General features: G+C 40.3%; 1 protein-coding gene and 1 long non-coding RNA gene across 6 annotated transcripts in view; one reads left to right on the forward strand and one right to left on the reverse strand.

Annotated features, from left to right (window-relative positions):
• CUL4B (cullin 4B) overlaps positions 1-15,252 on the reverse strand; it is a 38,513-nt gene extending 23,261 nt beyond the window's left edge. For 2 of the 5 annotated variants that reach the window (XM_004285586.4, XM_033416233.2), the window contains exons 1-3: positions 11,103-11,229; positions 9,815-10,363; positions 7,616-7,731 (exon numbers count right to left, since the gene is read on the reverse strand). In XM_004285586.4, coding sequence (XP_004285634.2) covers positions 7,616-7,731; positions 9,815-10,363; positions 11,103-11,130 — 693 coding nt within the window. In that variant the 5' untranslated portion in view covers positions 11,131-11,229. Of the gene's footprint in view, positions 1-7,615; positions 7,732-9,814; positions 10,624-11,102; positions 11,230-15,092 lie in introns of those variants that run through there. The other 3 variants (XM_033416229.2, XM_033416231.2, XM_033416230.2) reach the window with 3 other exon arrangements.
• LOC125963039 (uncharacterized) overlaps positions 1-17,811 on the forward strand; it is a 181,191-nt gene that overhangs the window by 53,695 nt on the left and 109,685 nt on the right. The gene's annotated exons all lie outside the window — the stretch shown is intronic.

Raw genomic sequence — 17,811 nt, forward strand, 5'->3', positions numbered from 1 at the left:
AACAAACAAACAAAAAAACAAAAAAAACCCCTAATGTACCTATAACTAGCAATGTGTCCTGCACACAGAAGGGGCTTACAGCGTAAGGAGAAAACTGGTCAGAAAACATATAATTACAAGATACTGTGTTGGGTGCTATGACGGGGATAAGATAGAGGTGAGGTCCCTAACCCAATCTTTAGGGCAGAGGCAAGTCAGGAAAGGCTTCTGGAGCACAAGAGGTGGAGTCCCAAAGACCCAGTGGGAAATAGATAAAGAACTTATGGGAATAGTGAGAAATAAGAGAATTAAGCTGGTCTTCATATGCATACAGCTTCAGCTGTGTTTAGCTGGAGAATGGTTTAAGATATGAGAAGCAACAACAGAAGGAAAGGGAAAGGCAGGAGGATCTAAGGTGAGTTTTGAAGGTCAAGATGGAAGAGGACATCCTGCTTCTCTAATTTAGCCTTGACTGCTTAACATATAGACCAGATCTAGTAATTTCCATTCCTTAAGAACTTTTCCATCAAGCTCTTCAGGTACCATTTATGGAGAAATCCCATAAGTGGTATAAAAAAATACAAAGGACTGAATGGTATGATGCATGGTCTACTATCATTTATGTAAATTAAAAAAAGGAAGAAAATTAATTAAAAAAACCTCCACACAGGGCTTCCCTGGTGGCGCAGTGGTTGAGAGTCCACCTGCCAATGCAGGGGACGCGGGTTCGTGCCCTGGTCCGGGGGGATCCCGTGTGCCACGAAGCGGCTGGGCCCGTGGGCCATGGCCACTGGGCCTGTGCATCCGGGGCCTGTGCTCTGCAACGGGAGAGGCCACAACAGTGAGAGGCCCGCGTACCGCAAAAAAAACCCTCCACACAGTTGTTTTTACACACATGAACCATTTCTGGAATGATACACCCAATTACGTTTGTCAAGAGGGTTATTAGCTGGGGGAGCAGGGTTGGAAGATGGAGTGGAAGTGAAACTTTACTACATGCTCTGTAATACTTTTGGGGCTTTGAACCAGATGAATATTCTAACTGTTCAAAAAACTTAAGTACTTGCCTCCCCCAATAAAACCCTATCTTCCCCACCACCATACTTTTTAGCATGGCATTCAAGGCTCAATAGTACCATTATTTTACTCTCATGTCTGTCTATAATCTTCCATACACCCCGTGATCTAAATACTCTGCTTTGCTCACTTTCAAGCAAGGTTTGTTTGGAGCAATCATGTGTGCCTAAAACAGTGGCTTCCAAAAGTTTTTGACAAGCCACAGTAAGAAATACATTTTATGTCACAATCCATTATACATAAAATTTATGTAATTGAAACAAAATCTTCATGAAACTGTACTTACCATTACTATGTGTGATGTACTCCGATATTTTCTATTTTACCTTTTTTTAAAAATGCTGGTCACAAACTACTAATTTCATGAGCCTACTAGAATATAAGCACCTTAGGGGCAAGGACTAAGTGATCTCTATATGCCCATGGCATTTGTCCAGCTTTGCACACAGTAAGCAGTCACACAGTCACTGATTCAACAAGAATGGGGTGTTTACTAAGTACTCTGTCCTGTTAGGTGCTGGGATAGAAACATGAATAAGTGTTAAATCACTATTGAGGAGCTTGAGGTAAACTTTATTTTATTCCAGACCTTTGAAAAGCACTTTTAGTTTAGACATGCATCATTTTACATTTCACTAAACACTCTGGAAATCCCTAGAAGTTTGATCTGGTATAATTATTACTAATATAACCTTGTTTCACAGGTAACTATTTGTATTAAACATTCTGGATAATTCTATAAGTCTCTTAAAAAAAACTATCTTTTTACTTAAGCTCCCAATCACTACTGGTTAAATATGCTGCCTTAAATCCTTTTTGCAGGTAGTTGGATATAAGATAAAAACATTCTAATAAGGTTTTAACTTTTATTCCTCTAAATCCCAGCCCCTTTCCTCCAAAATTCATACATTGCATCAAACACATGTTTGTCTGAAGAAAAAAAAAACTCCTAAGAAAATATAAACGTGTAGCAAATGAAATGCAAAACTATAGTTCCTGAAATTTGCAGAATATAAGATTTAGAAACAGCAAAGGCACAGGAGCTTGCATTTGGTACGAGGAAAAGAGTGGAAATGAGGGTAAGAAGACTAGAATAAAAAAATGAAGAGGATTAAAATAAGGATAAAAATACAAAGAATGCAAAAATAAATGGTAAGGGAGGAAATCTGGAAAATTTTCTGATTTAGCAACAACAGACACTTAAGAAATTAAATTCCCACCAGGGTGCTGAACTTTGGTCACTGGCCTAACAGGTTGGGGCTTATTTTTCAAACCATAATGTTTAAAGAGAGAAAGAAAAGCATACCACAAAACTTTTCAACAACTGATACAACAATAAAACTCAAAATTATGTCTTTTTACATCTAGTAAAAATGCCTAAAATAAGATAATCAAAATATATCAAAAGCTAAGAATTTGCAGAAAGGAAGCCGAACAATGAAACCTAAATTATTTCTCTTTTTACATCTAGTAAAAATGCCTAATGTAAGATAATCAAAATATATCAAAAACTAAGAATTTGCAGAAAGGAAGCTGAACAATGAAACCTAAATTATTTCTCTTTTTACATCTAGTAAAAAGAGCTTAAATAAGACAAATTATCAAGGACTAAGAATTTGTAGTTGGGATAAATAGCAGGGATAGTATTAACAATTCAGTAAAAACAGGAGTAATAGTAACGTGACAGACTAAGCTTAAACACATCAAAGGTTAAACTTACAGAACATAATACCTAGTCATCAACATAGAATATAATAGCTTGTCACCTCTGCTAAGAATCTACTACCTGCTCTCCACTGACTGCTTAAGAAACCCGATTTTACAATGGAAAATAACCTATACTCAGATGGATGCACTATTTGCTTCCAGTCTTGCGGTCATGTACTTGATGAATGAATCATTAATTGAAAGGCTCCATTATTTAAAATTTATTTCACAAAAAGCTAACCAAACAAGAGTTCTCATTATTAATGATGAAATCATTTTCATCGGAATTGAAGAATGGACTAAGCTTACCTTCAAAGATAATAGCTAAAAATTTATACTAAGAATAAATGTAACACTCATACAGAAACCAGCCAGCTCCAAAAAAGGTAGCTGATTTAAAAACACTACACAGCTATTCACACAAGGCTGAGAACATGAGGAAAATAATCCCATTACTTAAAATATCACTTAGTAAAAAAGTCACACACCAAAACCAAGATGCCAACTATTAAGATACTACATATAAAAACAAGACACATTCTTGAGCAGTGCAGAGGGACACTGTTCCTAGAGAGTTCTCTTTTTCTATTATTTTTTCACTTTGGCTAATGATGTTTTCTGATGCATATTTGGGATGTAATCTATTTATCAGCCAGCTGTTCTGGCCCAGTGTGGATTTAGAATTTAAAAACATGTGTGGCTTTAGAGATGTATAATAAAACATAATCTTAAAGATACCTTTTTTAAAGACTCAAATACTATTTATCATCATCATCACTGATGACACGGACATACAGCAGGCAGTGTAGTAAGTACGTTTTTGCAGTATTTTATTTACAACTGAACAACCCTGCCATATAGGTAGTCTCCCCATTTTGCAAATGAGGAAACCAAGGCTTAGAGAAGTAACTCACCCAAAGTTATCATGAGTGGCAGATCTCAAATCTAAGGCAGGCTGAACAACTCAAAAGTCAGTGCATTTAACCATACTCCTATCTGTAGTCAATCAAAAACAAACAAGCAAACAAACAAAAAAACCCAAACCAAAACAACATGAACCACTGCCTCACTCTTAACAGGATTTCAAGGTTGTGGAGCAAAGATATTTTTTTTTTTTTTTTTTTTTGCTGTACCGGTACCGGGCCCCTCACCGCCCTCACCCCCTCACCGCCGTGGCCCCTCCCGCCTCAGAGCACAGGCTCTGGACGGGCAGGCCCAGCGGCCATGGCCCACGGGCCCAGCTGCTCCGCGGCAACACGGGATCCTCCAGGACTGGGGCACGAACCCGCGCCCCCGGCAGTGGCAGGCGGACTCCCAACCACTGCACCACCAGGGAAGCCCGGAAAGATAATTTTTAAACTCAGGTACAAGTCACACTTAAATCACTTTTAAAAGACAACGTTTACTTATTGCAAATATACTCAGAACAGCACGTTCTTTTCTAGAAATTAAAAACTTACGAGGTAGTATATGCAATCCACACTAGGGAAGACTTCCATGCTTAAGCCTTAAAGCAAAATGGTTTTTCATTCATAGAAAAAAGTTCTGCATAGACATATGCCAAGTAAGTGTTTACTTCAGGGACGGGGGTGGGGGGTGTGTGCTGAGGAGTTTGGAGAACTTTTGTTTGGTACACTACATACTTCTATATTGTTTCAATTTTAGAAGAGTACTTTTAAATTACATTTCAACCTGTTAAAAATCCAACAAGCACCTGAAATCCAGATGGTATGAAATAATTTTACTCCCTTTATCCTTTTATCCTCTTTTTTGAACTTGAACACCTCAAAATACTCTTTCTGAGAACAATCCCAAGGAGCATTTATAAAATTAAGGTCAAAAACAGCAAAAGAGCTAGAAACAAATGCTTTTGAATTTATTATTACAGAAGTAGGAAAGTATTATGAAAAATGCAAAGAGTGAAAAGTTGTAACACTGACTTTAGGCTAAAGAAATGCAACTGAACGACAGCAGGTAAAGAATTCTGAAGTACAAGAAAGGAAAAACACAAAAAATGTGAGCTATGAGCTCTTGAAACACAAAGGGATTTAACAGAATCAACTTACCAGGAAAAATATTTTTTTAACCCAAAAGCTCTAGAAAAATATTCAAGGTAAAGTAAATAGGGTTCATTAGCAACTACAATCAATATGTTATAAATATGGGGACTTCCCTGTTGGTGCAGCAGTTAAGACTCTGAGCTCCCAATGCAGGGGGCCCAGGTTTGATCCCTGGTCAGGGAACTAGATCCCACACGCATGCTGAAACTAAGAGTTAGCATGCCACAACTAAAGAGCCCGTGAGCCGCAACTAGGGAGCTCGCCTGCCGCAACTAAGACCTGGAGCAACCAAATAAGTAAATAAATAAATAAATTTTTTAAAAATGTCAGAAATATGAAATATGTAAAGTAACACATTACTTAAATTAAAGATGCTGTATGCCAGCAAATCCAAAGAAACACCATACACAAGCACGAATGAAAAAAAATTACCTTCTTTTTTAAAATTTATTTATTTATTTTTGGTTGCGTTGGGTCTTCATTGCTGCGTGCGGGCTTCTTCCTAGTTGCAGCGAGTGGGGACTACTCTTCGCTGCAGTGCGTGGGCCTCTCATTGCTGTGGCCTCTTCCGTTGCGTAGCATGGGATCCAGGCACGCGGGCTTCAGTAGTTGTGGCACGGGGTCTCAGTAGTTGTGGTGCATGGGCTTAGCCGCTCTGCGGCATGTGGGATCTTCCTGGACCAGGGCTCAAACCCGTGTCCCCCGGGTTTCCCTGGTGGGGCAGTGGTTGAGAATCTGCCTGCCAATGCAGGGGACATGGGTTTGAGCCCTGGTTTGGGAAGATCCCACATGCCGCGGAGCAACTAGGCCCGTGCGCCACAACTACTGAGCCTGCGCTCCGCAACAAGAGAGGCCACGATAGTGAGAGGCCCGCGCACCACGATGAAGAGTGGCCCCCGCTTGCCACAACTAGAGAAAGCCCTTGCACAGAAACAAAGACCCAACACAGCCAAAAATAAATTAATTAATTAATTTTTTTAAAAAGTAAGAAGACCCAACTGTCTTTAAAAAAAAACCCGTGTCCCCTGCACTGGCAGGCGGATTCTTAACCACTGCGCCACCAGGGAAGCCCCCAAAAATTACCTTCTTTGATGACAAAGTTTCTTTTCCTAAAGTAAGACTATTTGCTTCAAACACTGCACTACAGAGGTATGTGAAGTGCTGCGGTGTATTAGTGAAAGTGCACTGGACTAAAAACCTGGGCATCTCGGTTTAAGTCCCCTGCTCTGCCAATACACGACTCTAGACTTTGGAATCCCTGAGACTCCATTTCCTCAATAGAATAGGGATGATAACTACTACCTTATCTACTTCACAAAGGGTTTCTATAATGCTTAAATGAGATAATCCTACTTTGTAGGCTGCCACATACACTATACAAAGAAAAGATACTGGACCACATAATCGCTTAAGGCCTTTCCAACTGTAATTCTACTTTTATTACTGTACATCTCAGGAGCCACATGTGCAATATACCAACAGAGCCAAATGAGGTGGGCTTATCCTTAATACCTTAGTACTACTACTGACTACTCCCTGACACTTACATAGCATTATAATGCTTATAATATTACACAGCATCACTACTATGTATTTGGCACCATTCTGTTTGGCATGCATTGACGCATTAAATTTAAACAGCAACAGAAACTAGTGATCTCAATTGACCTATTACAAGTGAAAAAGTCATACTGTGCCTTATGAAAAAGTTTAACTAGTGATAACATCAACTTATATTTCTATCGTAGTGCTTCAAGGTGTTTTTCACAAACATCTTATTTGAGTCTTATAAGCAACGCTGTGAGGTAGATAGAGCAGGAGTTCTTCCCCCATTTACAAAGGAGGAAACAGAAGCTGAGAGAGGTTTAGTACCTTGCCCAAGACCACAAGGGTAATAGAGCCAAAACTAGATCCCTTTGTCTTTTGACTCCTAATCCACTGTTTGTCCATCACCAAACTATCTCTACAACTAAAATGAATAGATGAAAACTACGAATTCTGATAAACTGAACGAACATAATTTCTTACAAAGTACTCATCAATACAAAAACTCAAGCCATTGGATTTTTTTTTAATATGAAACTGCTGACTCTATAATGGAAAGTAACTTCTTGAATTGGTTGTGGCAAAAATACAGTAGGTCAAAGTATCTTGGTAGCAAGAAGTCTAAATCAGGAATTGCCCTTAATTGTATATTTACGTTCAACACTTCAAATACAGATCCATTTGTTAAGCAAAAGAAACAAACCTGAACCTCAGACCAAGTTGCTGAACTACAACCTGCTGATCATTTTTGGGCTAAGGTATGTCTTGTAGACCAGGAGAAAAGACAACATAAAGAACAAGAGAAAGAAATGGCAAAAGTATGCTAACAGCAAAGACGTAGAATAAAGTATATGGAGAATATCTGCATTTCTTGAGGGCTTTCCTATATAGGTAACACCACTTAGCAAGAAGTATCACAACAGAATGACATGTCACCAGAAATCATCTTTGGGATCCAGGCTATAGGATTCTATTATAGGTCAAACTTATTACAGCTAGGTACTCCTAACTATAAATCCTAATGAGAAGGGTCCAAGATAAGCCCAATTTATACCAATAAGACTGTACCCATAGTTTATATCAGAACATATGGTCTGATTATAAAACAGAGTGCATATATTAATCAAGAAATTGTAATTAGAAGGGAACCAAAAATCTACATAAGCGCCCATTTCAGAAAGTAAAATCCATATACATTTCACCTCAATTTACGCTAACCAAATCTGGTAATCCAAGTTAATACATACCTGATAGAGTTCTTCTAAATTGTACTTAATCGAAGTACTATTCTGGATAGCTTCCACTGCTTCTTTCAGTTTCTGCCATGTTTCATCTGTGTAGTTTTCTGGTAATTTAGGCTTATCTAGATGATATGTAAAAGGTTGATAATCAGAATAATATGTAGGATATAGTAATGAAAAGATCCACAAAATACTAGTATTACTGCTCTTTAAGGGTAAATTGTTATAAGTATTATATCTAACTATTAAAGTAACCATTATATTTAAGCTTAGTATAAAGAATAAAATTTGAAATGCCAGAATACTGTGTAAGTCATTTTGACTCACCTATTAAAACTGAAGGTGAGGGTTTTTTCCTGCTATTGACTGAATTGCTTCAAAAAATAAAAATTCAAGAATGACAAATAAAAAATTAACAATCCTGATCCTATTCCATCATGTGTAAACCAAAGTCAACATGAATTTTGTACCTGAAACGTAAAATACTGAGTGCCTACTATGTACAAGGTACTTTATAAACATCTTAATTTTCCTAATAATGTCCTAAGGAAAGTATTATTATCCTTATTTGGCAACTGAAGCTGGAAGACTCATTTAGTAAGGCTTGCCCAAGGTCACCATAGCTAGTCAATGGTAAAACTGGGATTCTAACTCAGGTCTGTTTGATCCCCTTATTTATGTAGTATCTACAGGAATGGAGAGAAACATCTTAATTCATGTTTTAATTTAAACTGCATTTATGAGCAGAGTAAAATATTAAAAAATTAAAACATCCAAACAACTCCAGAACCTATGTAGCACTTTCAGAATGGAAAGGTACATCTTAATCCAGGCTTTAAACTTCACTGACCAGCAATGAGGTTTTTTAAAATTAAAACATCCAGATACCTTAATAATGTGTTTTTATTTTGGGAGGGGGAGAAAAAAACCCAAACAAAATCTCTGAAACCGGTATACAATGCAATTAGGGTCATAGCTCATCTCTTTAAAAATCCTTGGCTATTAAATTGATATATTTTAAATAAAACAGTGAACAAATTAGTCAATTACAATTCATATTTACTTCAGAAAAGTCTACTATTAAATCAGATTACAACACTTGAGAGCCTGGAGGTGGGAGAGGAGTGATAGAAAAAAGAAAAGGTTAAAAATAAACAACACTATACTCTGCTTAAAACAAAATAGAGCATATTACCGATTTCCACACTAATGTTGAAAATACAAGCATGGAGAATCTAATTTTCTCAATACTAATATTTAGCCACAAGGCACTGTTCTGGTAAATATTACTTTAGTTCATTCATTTTACTTGCCCATTTAATAAACATTTTAGCATCCACTACTTGCCAGTTAAGAGTGTCGAAAAAGAGAAACAGAAACACACTCAAGAGATTAAAAAGTAATTCAGCTCAATTACATTTAAAAAAATTGTTGATTTTACATTTGCATCAATGCATTCACAGTACTCTCAAGCACATATCTCAAAAACTTGAAATGAACAAATTTTCCTAAAAGCTGCAGGTCAGTACTTTAGGACCCATTTCAGTGATTAAAAACAAAAAAGATGTAGTAATTGTTCCTATCTTTAGACTAGTGGTACACAGAGTTACTACTGTGTATACACAGTATTTTCACTTCCAAATCCTACCTTTGGAAAGAAATGAAGAGATCATAAATACTTTTCTCCAACTATTGCTTCCACAATGAGTTTCAAGAGTGTAGTATTCAACATTATAAATCTAACTATAAGTCTTCTTTGAACATGAAAAAAATCACTAGTCCTACCTGCATTTCTAGGGACTAGATAACGTGGCCTACTGAAGGATAAAAATAAAAATCCCAGCAGTGCCAAGGTTCACTATGCACCTGAAATAAATAAACCTTTTTAGAATACAAATTTCTCACCTGTAAAATCCGGATCAATCATATCGATTGTCAGTGTTATAAGGCATAACAGATTAGATACAATAGGCTGAGACAGACCTCAAAATACTGCACAGAAACACCTGGTGTCTGCTTCAGCACAAGGATACTAACCACCCCCGGAAAATGAACCCTCCACCCAAAAAGGACCTCCCTCCACCTCATTGATTATGCATAAAACATTAGGCCACCTCTATACTGTTTAATATATTAACAGAAATAGAGCACGTGACCACTCAAGTGTCAAATCCTTAGGTGATTATGGATTTTGGCCTTGGTTACCTTTAAAATTCTTGATCACTAACTTCTTAGCAGAGCCAGGCTTGCTGTTAGCAAAGCTAGAGACGGTGGTAGAAGATTTGGCTAGGCCGTTTGCGTGATGCACCGAAGCCACAGAAGAGATTAATATACTCTTATTTTTAAGTTGCTGCTGCTGAGATGTTGCAGCAGTTGGTGAAGATGAGGAGGAGGAGGAGGAGGATTCCTCAGCCATCTTCGCATCAAACCCTACAAACTCCAGGGTGTCTTCAAAACGCAGCTTCTTCTGTATCGGTACGTGGCTGGGAGCAGCCACTGAAACCCCCAGGCAGGAGAAGGACGAGGTTGAAGGGGATGCCGAATCCCTGGGTTGTAAAGGAGTGGAAGAGGAGGGAGAGGTGGAATCAAAGTCTTCTCTCTCGTTACTACTGTTACTGCCGCTGCTGCTGCTGCTGCTGTTTAACTTTCTCTTCTTGGCAGAGGTGGGCGGAGTGGTGCTGGTATTACCATCAGTGGCAGATCTGACCTCCTGAGCAGCAGCAGCAGCAGCTGAGGGATTGGGGGAAGAAAAACCTGTTGGAAACATGAAAATAGCGGGGTCAACAGGCAGACGAGCATCAAAAACCTACGTTTATATGCCTGAGTGCGTGTAGGAGAGAAGGTGGCAATGCTAGAGGGGGAAGGGAAGAAAGAGAGGAGAAACACAGAGGACGAGAAGGAAAGTGAAGGGGGGGCTCCACCGGGGGAATGGGAGGGTTTGGGAAGGAGGATAGGCTGACACCAGGAGTGAGCAGAACAAGGGGGGAGAGCGAATGAGGAGGCAGACAGGTAAACGGCCGTGCCGTCCCCCTCCCCTGCTTTTTGGTCTCTCTCCCCCCTTTCTGCAGGAGCGACTCAGTAAGTCTGTGAGGCTGCAGCTCCTCCTCCTTTTCTCCCTCTCTCTGGGAGGGGAGATGCCGTGGTTGGGGGGAGGGGGGAGGGGGAAAGAACCGGAGCTTGTTATTGTCAATAGCACAAGAAGCTAAAGATGGCGCCACTTCCGGTCACGCGGCGGCGAGGGAGGGGCGGTGTTAGTCCGCGAGAGTGGGGGGTGGAGAGCAGCACTGCAGGCGGCCGGGGGGCGGGGGAGCTGGCTTGTGGGGAGGCGGCGGGAAAGGGGCCGCTGAGGCGCCCGAGACGCTCGCGCTCGCTCTCCCTCCGCCTCCCTCTCCCGCTCCCCTTCCCAGGCAGCACTCTCCTCCCCCGGCCCACCGGTTACTTCCACCCCCTCCTAAACAGTCCCGCGGGAAGCTTCGCGCCGCAACGCCCTTACCGGAAGTGACTGAGCAGACACTTTTCATAGCGCCCAGATCCCGAAGCCCCCAGGTCCGCAGGACTTGAGTGGGGGTGGGGTGGGGGAGGGAGAAGGGGGGGCAGAGAAGTGGAAAGGGAGGAGGGGGCGGGCCTTCGAGACACCTTCGGAGCTCCTGATTGGAGCTTCCTGAACGCGAGGCGGGCAGGGAGGGGTGGTGGCGGGAGAAGGAGCGGGAAGGAGCCTGAAGGGGAGGGAAGGTGGTGACGGTGAGGGGCGGGGTGAGCTAGCTGGGAAAAAAGAGGGAGGGAGTAAAAGTAAGGGAACGGAGAATGGAAACTTTGAAAGCGATAAAGGAATAAGGAGGGGTTGCAAGGCGAGAGGAGTAACCCGAAATGGAGGAAAATAGAATCATGCCATTATGCCTAATGCTAGGGAGGAATGTCATGATGTTAAGATAGGAAAGGAAAAGAAAAAGAACTTATATAGAAAGAAAAATGAGTTTTTCATTCGGTTGAGCTATAAATTGTTTCTCTTTTATGTCAAGGACACAGCTGACCCAATACTGAGTGTTTTGATACCTTTCTCAGTAATGTAGTTGCAAATCCTTTTACCTTCCTACCAGGAGCATTTTCTAAGATGGCTGGCTAGAGTTAAGGGTGCATTCTTTTTTTTTAAATTTATTTTTTGGCTGCGTTGGGTCTTAATCGACGGTGGCTTCTCTTGTTGCGGAGCACGGGCTCTAGGCACGCGGGCTTCTAGTAGTTGTGGCTCACGGGCTCTAGAGCACAGGCTCAGTAGTTGTGGTGCACGGGCTTAGTTGCTTCATGGCATGTGGGATTTTCCCAGACCAGGACTCGAACCAGTGTCCCCTGCATTGGCAGGCGGATTCTTAACCACTGTCCCACCAGGGAAGCCCGAGTTAAGGGTGCATTCTAAGGCCAAGAAACAGGAAGGTAACTAACACTTCTCCCTAACACAATTCCCAGGACCAACCCCAAGCCCCATCAATCATTAACTCAGTAATTTACAGACTAAACAGAGCCACTTCTTTTACCAAATCCTGGTTCATACGTTTTGTCTCAAGACGTTTTAGGACAACAATATTGGCAAAAGTCAATCTTTTCTACCAATATAGTTCATGAGTGCAAATTTTAAAATGAAGTAATCCTAAGAACAAACCTCTAAATTTGGTTAAATTAGCAACAATAAACCGTGTAAATCCCCTGTTGGGAGTTTTTATTTAACCTGAGGGTATTGGGGGGGAGGGGATGTAGGAGAACACAATGTCAAATAAAACTAAATTTGCCAACCTGTTGATCTTTCTAACTGCGGAAACATTCAAGGAGCATGTACTGAAAGACTCTGTATGCCAGACACTACACCAGGTCCTGCCATCAAGAAGCCAGAGGGAGAAGAGTCTCAAAACTAATTTGTATAACAGTACTATAACCAACGTACAAAGTGCTGCAGCAACAGGTGAAACAAGACATTTGAGAGAATTCTGGAATAGTCAGGAAGAGCTTCACAGAGGAATTGAGGTTTATGCTGGGTCTCAAAGAGGAAGTTTCCAAAAAGACAAGAGGAGAGAGGGTGAAAGCCATCCTGGGCAGTGGAAACAGGGGCAAAGCAGGGAGTTGTGAAAGGGCCTGGCCTGTTTATGGAAAAATGGAAAGTGCAGTGAGGCTGGAAAGTAGTATGTCTGGTTGAAAGTAAGAAAAATGAGGCTCAAGGATGCCTGGAACATGAAGCCAAAAATTTTGGAGTCTACCCTGTAGGGTAGGGTAGATGGTATGGAGACCAAACTGGGCTTTTAAAAGCAGGGTAGTGACAGGATTATGGATGGAGTAAAAGCAGTTTGTATTGTACAGTTTGAGATAGACAAATCAGAACCCTAAGAATAAATCAGTTTTCTTAATTTTGTTTACAGGTCCACTTTTTATTTTTTATTGTCTTGAATAGTCCTTGGTTAAAAAGCAAATCCTCCTAGAAAAGGCACCAACTTGGGCCACTATCAGCTTTGTGCTGTTTGATGACAACAGGCTGAAAGCAAGGCTCTAATGGAACTAAGGCCCCAGGGCCACAGAGAAGAGAGATAAGAGGCCTCAAAGGGGGAAGATGGACTCCTACCTGTTTCGAATGAACCGTGTTGTTGTTCCTGTCCAAAATGAGACTGTAAACTCTTAAGGCCAGGGAAGATATCTGAAAATATTAAACCCTCTTTTATTCTGTCTCACATTTCACACGGTGCTGAACAACTGTGTAAATTCAGAGTAAATACTTACTGAATTGAGTATTTCATTGAATGAGAATAAAATAATGCCATGTCTTCATAAGGGAGGATTAACTGGCTACTTTTCAGGACAATGATAAAGGTCGTTCTAATTCATGTACTTATATTCCTTAGAAGGGTGTATGGATGGGCCAGCTGATAATGGCCCAAAGTGGTACCCTTTCTAGGAGGATTTGTATTTTAACCAAGGACTTTTCAAGACCAAAAAAAAGAAAAAAAAAAGTAGGCCTTGTTCTAATTCATGTAATTATATTCCTCAGAAGGGTGTATGGAAGTGCTAGCTATTTTAAAAATTACAAAAATTAGTGCCATACAAAGATAAACTTTTATACTAACATACAGGATAGCTAAATCCTGTTAATATTCAACTACGTGGTAGTAATCATAGCTCCCAATCTGACACGGTTATCTAAGCCCTTCAGTCTTCCACATTACATGTTAGCTCTAAAAGCACAGATACTTGACTCTTGAGCTCTAGCTCACTTTGAATGACCCAGTAGTCTAACCTACTAGTTAAGTTTTCCATGAAATATCCTTAAGTGAGTTTCATAGGAAAATATTTTTTCTTTTTTTTCTTAGTGGTTAATAAAAATCTTCCTTTTGAGGACTTCCCTGGTGGTGCAGTGGTTAAGAATCCGCCTGCCGATGCAGGGGACACGGGTTCGAGCCCTGGTCCGGGAAGATGCCATATGCCACAGAGCAACTAAGCCTGTGTGCCACAACGACTGAAGCCCGCACGCCCTAGATCCTGTGCTCCACAACAAGAGAAGCCACCACATTGAGAAGGCTGCACCGCAACGAAGAGTAACCCCTGCTCGCCACAACTAGAGAAAGCCCGTGCGCAGCAATAAAGACCCAACTCAGCCAAAAATAAAATAACTAAATAAATTTATATAAATAAAATAATTAATTAAAAAAAACTTCCTTTTAACATTTTACAGTCTTAATTTATTTTGTGCCAGGTCAATTCTCACATATTTAGCACATCTTAATATGGATACGTAATTTATGTAATTTTTTTAATTTAACATTTACATTTTGTGACACAAACCAACTTAGATATTACTATGTGATGTATGAAGACCAGGACTTTGTGTCTTTTTGGAACTTCGGACCAATTTAAAAGGAAGAAAAACCCACATTGCTTTGTAAAACATCTTTTACATCAAGAATCGACTAATTGGGGCTAACTAAAACATAAGCTTATATTCTATATACCCAAATGTTTGCCAACCAACATTAAAGACATTCTCAGCATTAAAATACACTTTTCAAGGTTAACTCAATGAAACCACAATAATCAAGTCGTGCAATGTAGGACACCATACAATTATGGCCATTATCAGACTAAACCCGATTGGGCACTTAACATATTCCATATACAGAATCTTTCATCTGGTGAGTTCAACTCATATCTTAGAAACATTAATAAAACTTAACAATGCTGCCAGATGAGGTACAGTTATTATTGGCCTTCTTTTAATCAAGTAAATAAATAAATCTGTAGCTATTTATAAAGGTAAGTATATGCATAAAGGAAGAGATACAAATAAAGACAGAGGACTATCTAATGTCCATTCCCCTATTTTTATAGGCATCTCTCTAAAAAGGCAGAGTGTAACCAGTTTCCCTTTTTTGATCATGGAGATTCCCCTGGGTGCGTGGTTTGGGGTCTTCTCCAGACATCTCTGAGGAGGGGTTTGTCAGTGAATACTCACTCTGTGAAGCCTTGTTATCCATGGGTGGGATCTTCCTTAAAAACAGGAGATAACTGCTTGCTCAGAAAGATGTTCCCGCAGCAAGCGTTAAGAACGCGTCCAGAAAAGACAACTTCTGGGTAAAAGCAGGTTCTCTACCCACTTTTCCGAAGGACCATCTCTGAAGGAGGGAAATACAGAGGAGTCAGACCTAGCAGTGGTGACATAGTAAACATGTCATAATAAGGGTTTTGTTATGCTATCAGTAGCAAAGGACTGATAGGGGATGACCAAGGCCAAAGCTTAAGCAATGATGATCCAGCTACACAATGTGAATTCACCCTTTGTCCATCCTGGAGTTGCTTTATAAAGCAAGGAATTTAATAACAAATGCTGAACCTATGGTGTTCAGTAAAATGTAAATAAATGACACAGATCTCCTGTTTTTAACAAAATCCATTCTATGTAAAGTTATCTCATCAACTGAATATTTACTGACTTGGGTACATCAACCATTAGAGTACTTATCTCCTTATCTCAAGAGATTTTATCTACTGTTATAACCTGTGAACCATCTGGAAAGTAGATTTTTAAGAAGCAACAGTTAGGGGCAGGCAGTTTCTCCTGGGGGTTTGCGAGTGGGGGACGGATCAGTCACAGATTACTTCTTCCTTTGGTGCTGCCAAGCACTTGCTTATTCTGGAGTTGCTGGGCCTATTTTTAACCTTCTGCTCACTTTATCAATGACTCTCACAGCCCTTCCACCCCCACCCTGCTTTAAGGTTTGATCTTCCAATGGCTTCAGCTTTTCTTAAGAGCAGGGCCAATTTAGGTTTAAATCAGAGGTTCCCACCTCTAACTGCACAACAGAATTGCCTGGGGAGTTTTTAAAAAAACACCTTTGCCCAGGTCTGCACCTAGTCCAACGGAATGAGAATCTCAGTGAGTAGGGCCTCAATTACCAGTTTTTTTAAGAAGCTCTCTGGGTGATTCTACATAACTCCAGGGTTGAGGCCACAACTGTAGGTGAAATAAGTACCACTGTGATTTGAATGAGGCTGATAAGCCTTTGTATTCCTTTTAATGCCTGAAATTTCACAATTATTTATTCATTCCTTTTGATAAAAATAGCCGCCTTCTCTAGGAATCCTTTTTTCAAATGCAAATTAGCCAGGAAGACTTAGTTCCTGACCCTTTTAGGTGAATGCTTCTTGGGAACAAAGGATAATACAAAAGTCCTAAGTGCCTGGAGGTAAACAGAACTATGTGTAGGCACTGCAATGTGGGTAGGGGAGGACAGTTACCATCAAGGGAGGAAAGATTTCTGAGAGTACATTTTGCTGACCTCACAGTATTGCCTGGGGCCAACCCTGCTTTGAGAGGACTGCATATTTAGCATCAAGTCAAATTTGACAGCTTCTCTCAGCTGCCAAAATCATGTTAAAAGAAAATTTTAATTTTTTAAATAAGCAAAACAAAGAGCAGACATTGGGAATGTAGGTTTGGAGCTATCCATAAATGCCCAACTTTTGAATTATCACTCACCATATGGATGTTTCTATTGCCAAATGATCTGTTTTTCCTGATTCTATTAAATGTTCTTTATTCCCACAGATAGCATTATCTCTCTTGCCAATTCATTTGGTCATTCAATAAAAATGTATTGAGCAAACTACTCTGGGCAAGGCATGGTGCTAGATGTCATAAGGGACTACAGATGTCATAAGGGAATACAGAACTAATACGAAATTCCATTTGCAGTTGATTTTACAGTTTTTCAAAGCACTTTCACACACAATCTTATTTTATCCTCATAACCACACTGTGAAATAGGTCAAGTGCCATCCCCATTTTACAGATGAGAAACATGCTCAGGGCAGGAAGTTAAAATGACTTGCCAAAGTCACAAAGCACAGACTTAAACCAAACCCAGCTTTTCTCTAACTCCAAATACAGTACTTCCCATAGTTTATAATTTAGTAAGGAGACATGCCATAAAAATGTTTCAAGTAATAGACAAGTTAGGAAAAAACGTTCAGAGCCCCACTCACCAGGAGGAAAAAAATGAGGAATAATGAAACAACTCCTTTATGGAGATGAGCCAAATCACAGTGCCCAAAAGGAGCCCAAGCTTGGATTTAGTTCAGGCCATCATCAAGCACACAGCACACAGCACCAAGCAATGTACCTTCAAAGAGAGAGTGGCAGTTTGGTTATAGAAAATCGGTCCATTCCCTGGCTGGACCCTCAGCCAGTGGCTGATCTTCACCAAAGGTTGAATCCAGCTCCTCCTAGCCAAATCCAGGCAAACACTGAACAAACCTTGCCCGAGGACCCATTATGATCCAGTCACTGAGTATACAAAGACAATCCTTGCCCTCAAACAGTTCTCAACTGGCCTAGTGGGCGAGGCATAAAACTACAGGGCAGAGCAGATAAAGGCTGGTAATAGGAACACAGAGGAGAGACACCTGCACAGCCTAGGAAGGTAGGGTGTGGTGGGGTGGAGAAAGGGTAGGGGTGGGGAGTTAAGAATAGCTTCCAGAGAAAGTAAATTTAAATCCCAGAGAGTAAGTGGGAACTAGCCAGGAAAGGGGAGTGGGAAGGATGGGGGGCACAAAAAGGGAAAATGGGGAGCACAGTTAAATCCTGAAGGTGAGAGAGAATAAGGCATATTCAGGAAATTGCAAGGAGATAGTTCTCAGGAGTAGTTTCAGTCTTAACCAGAAACCCTGGAGTG

The sequence above is a fragment of the Orcinus orca genome, chromosome X (assembly GCF_937001465.1).
Source record: "Orcinus orca chromosome X, mOrcOrc1.1, whole genome shotgun sequence".
Lineage (NCBI taxonomy): Eukaryota > Metazoa > Chordata > Mammalia > Artiodactyla > Delphinidae > Orcinus > Orcinus orca.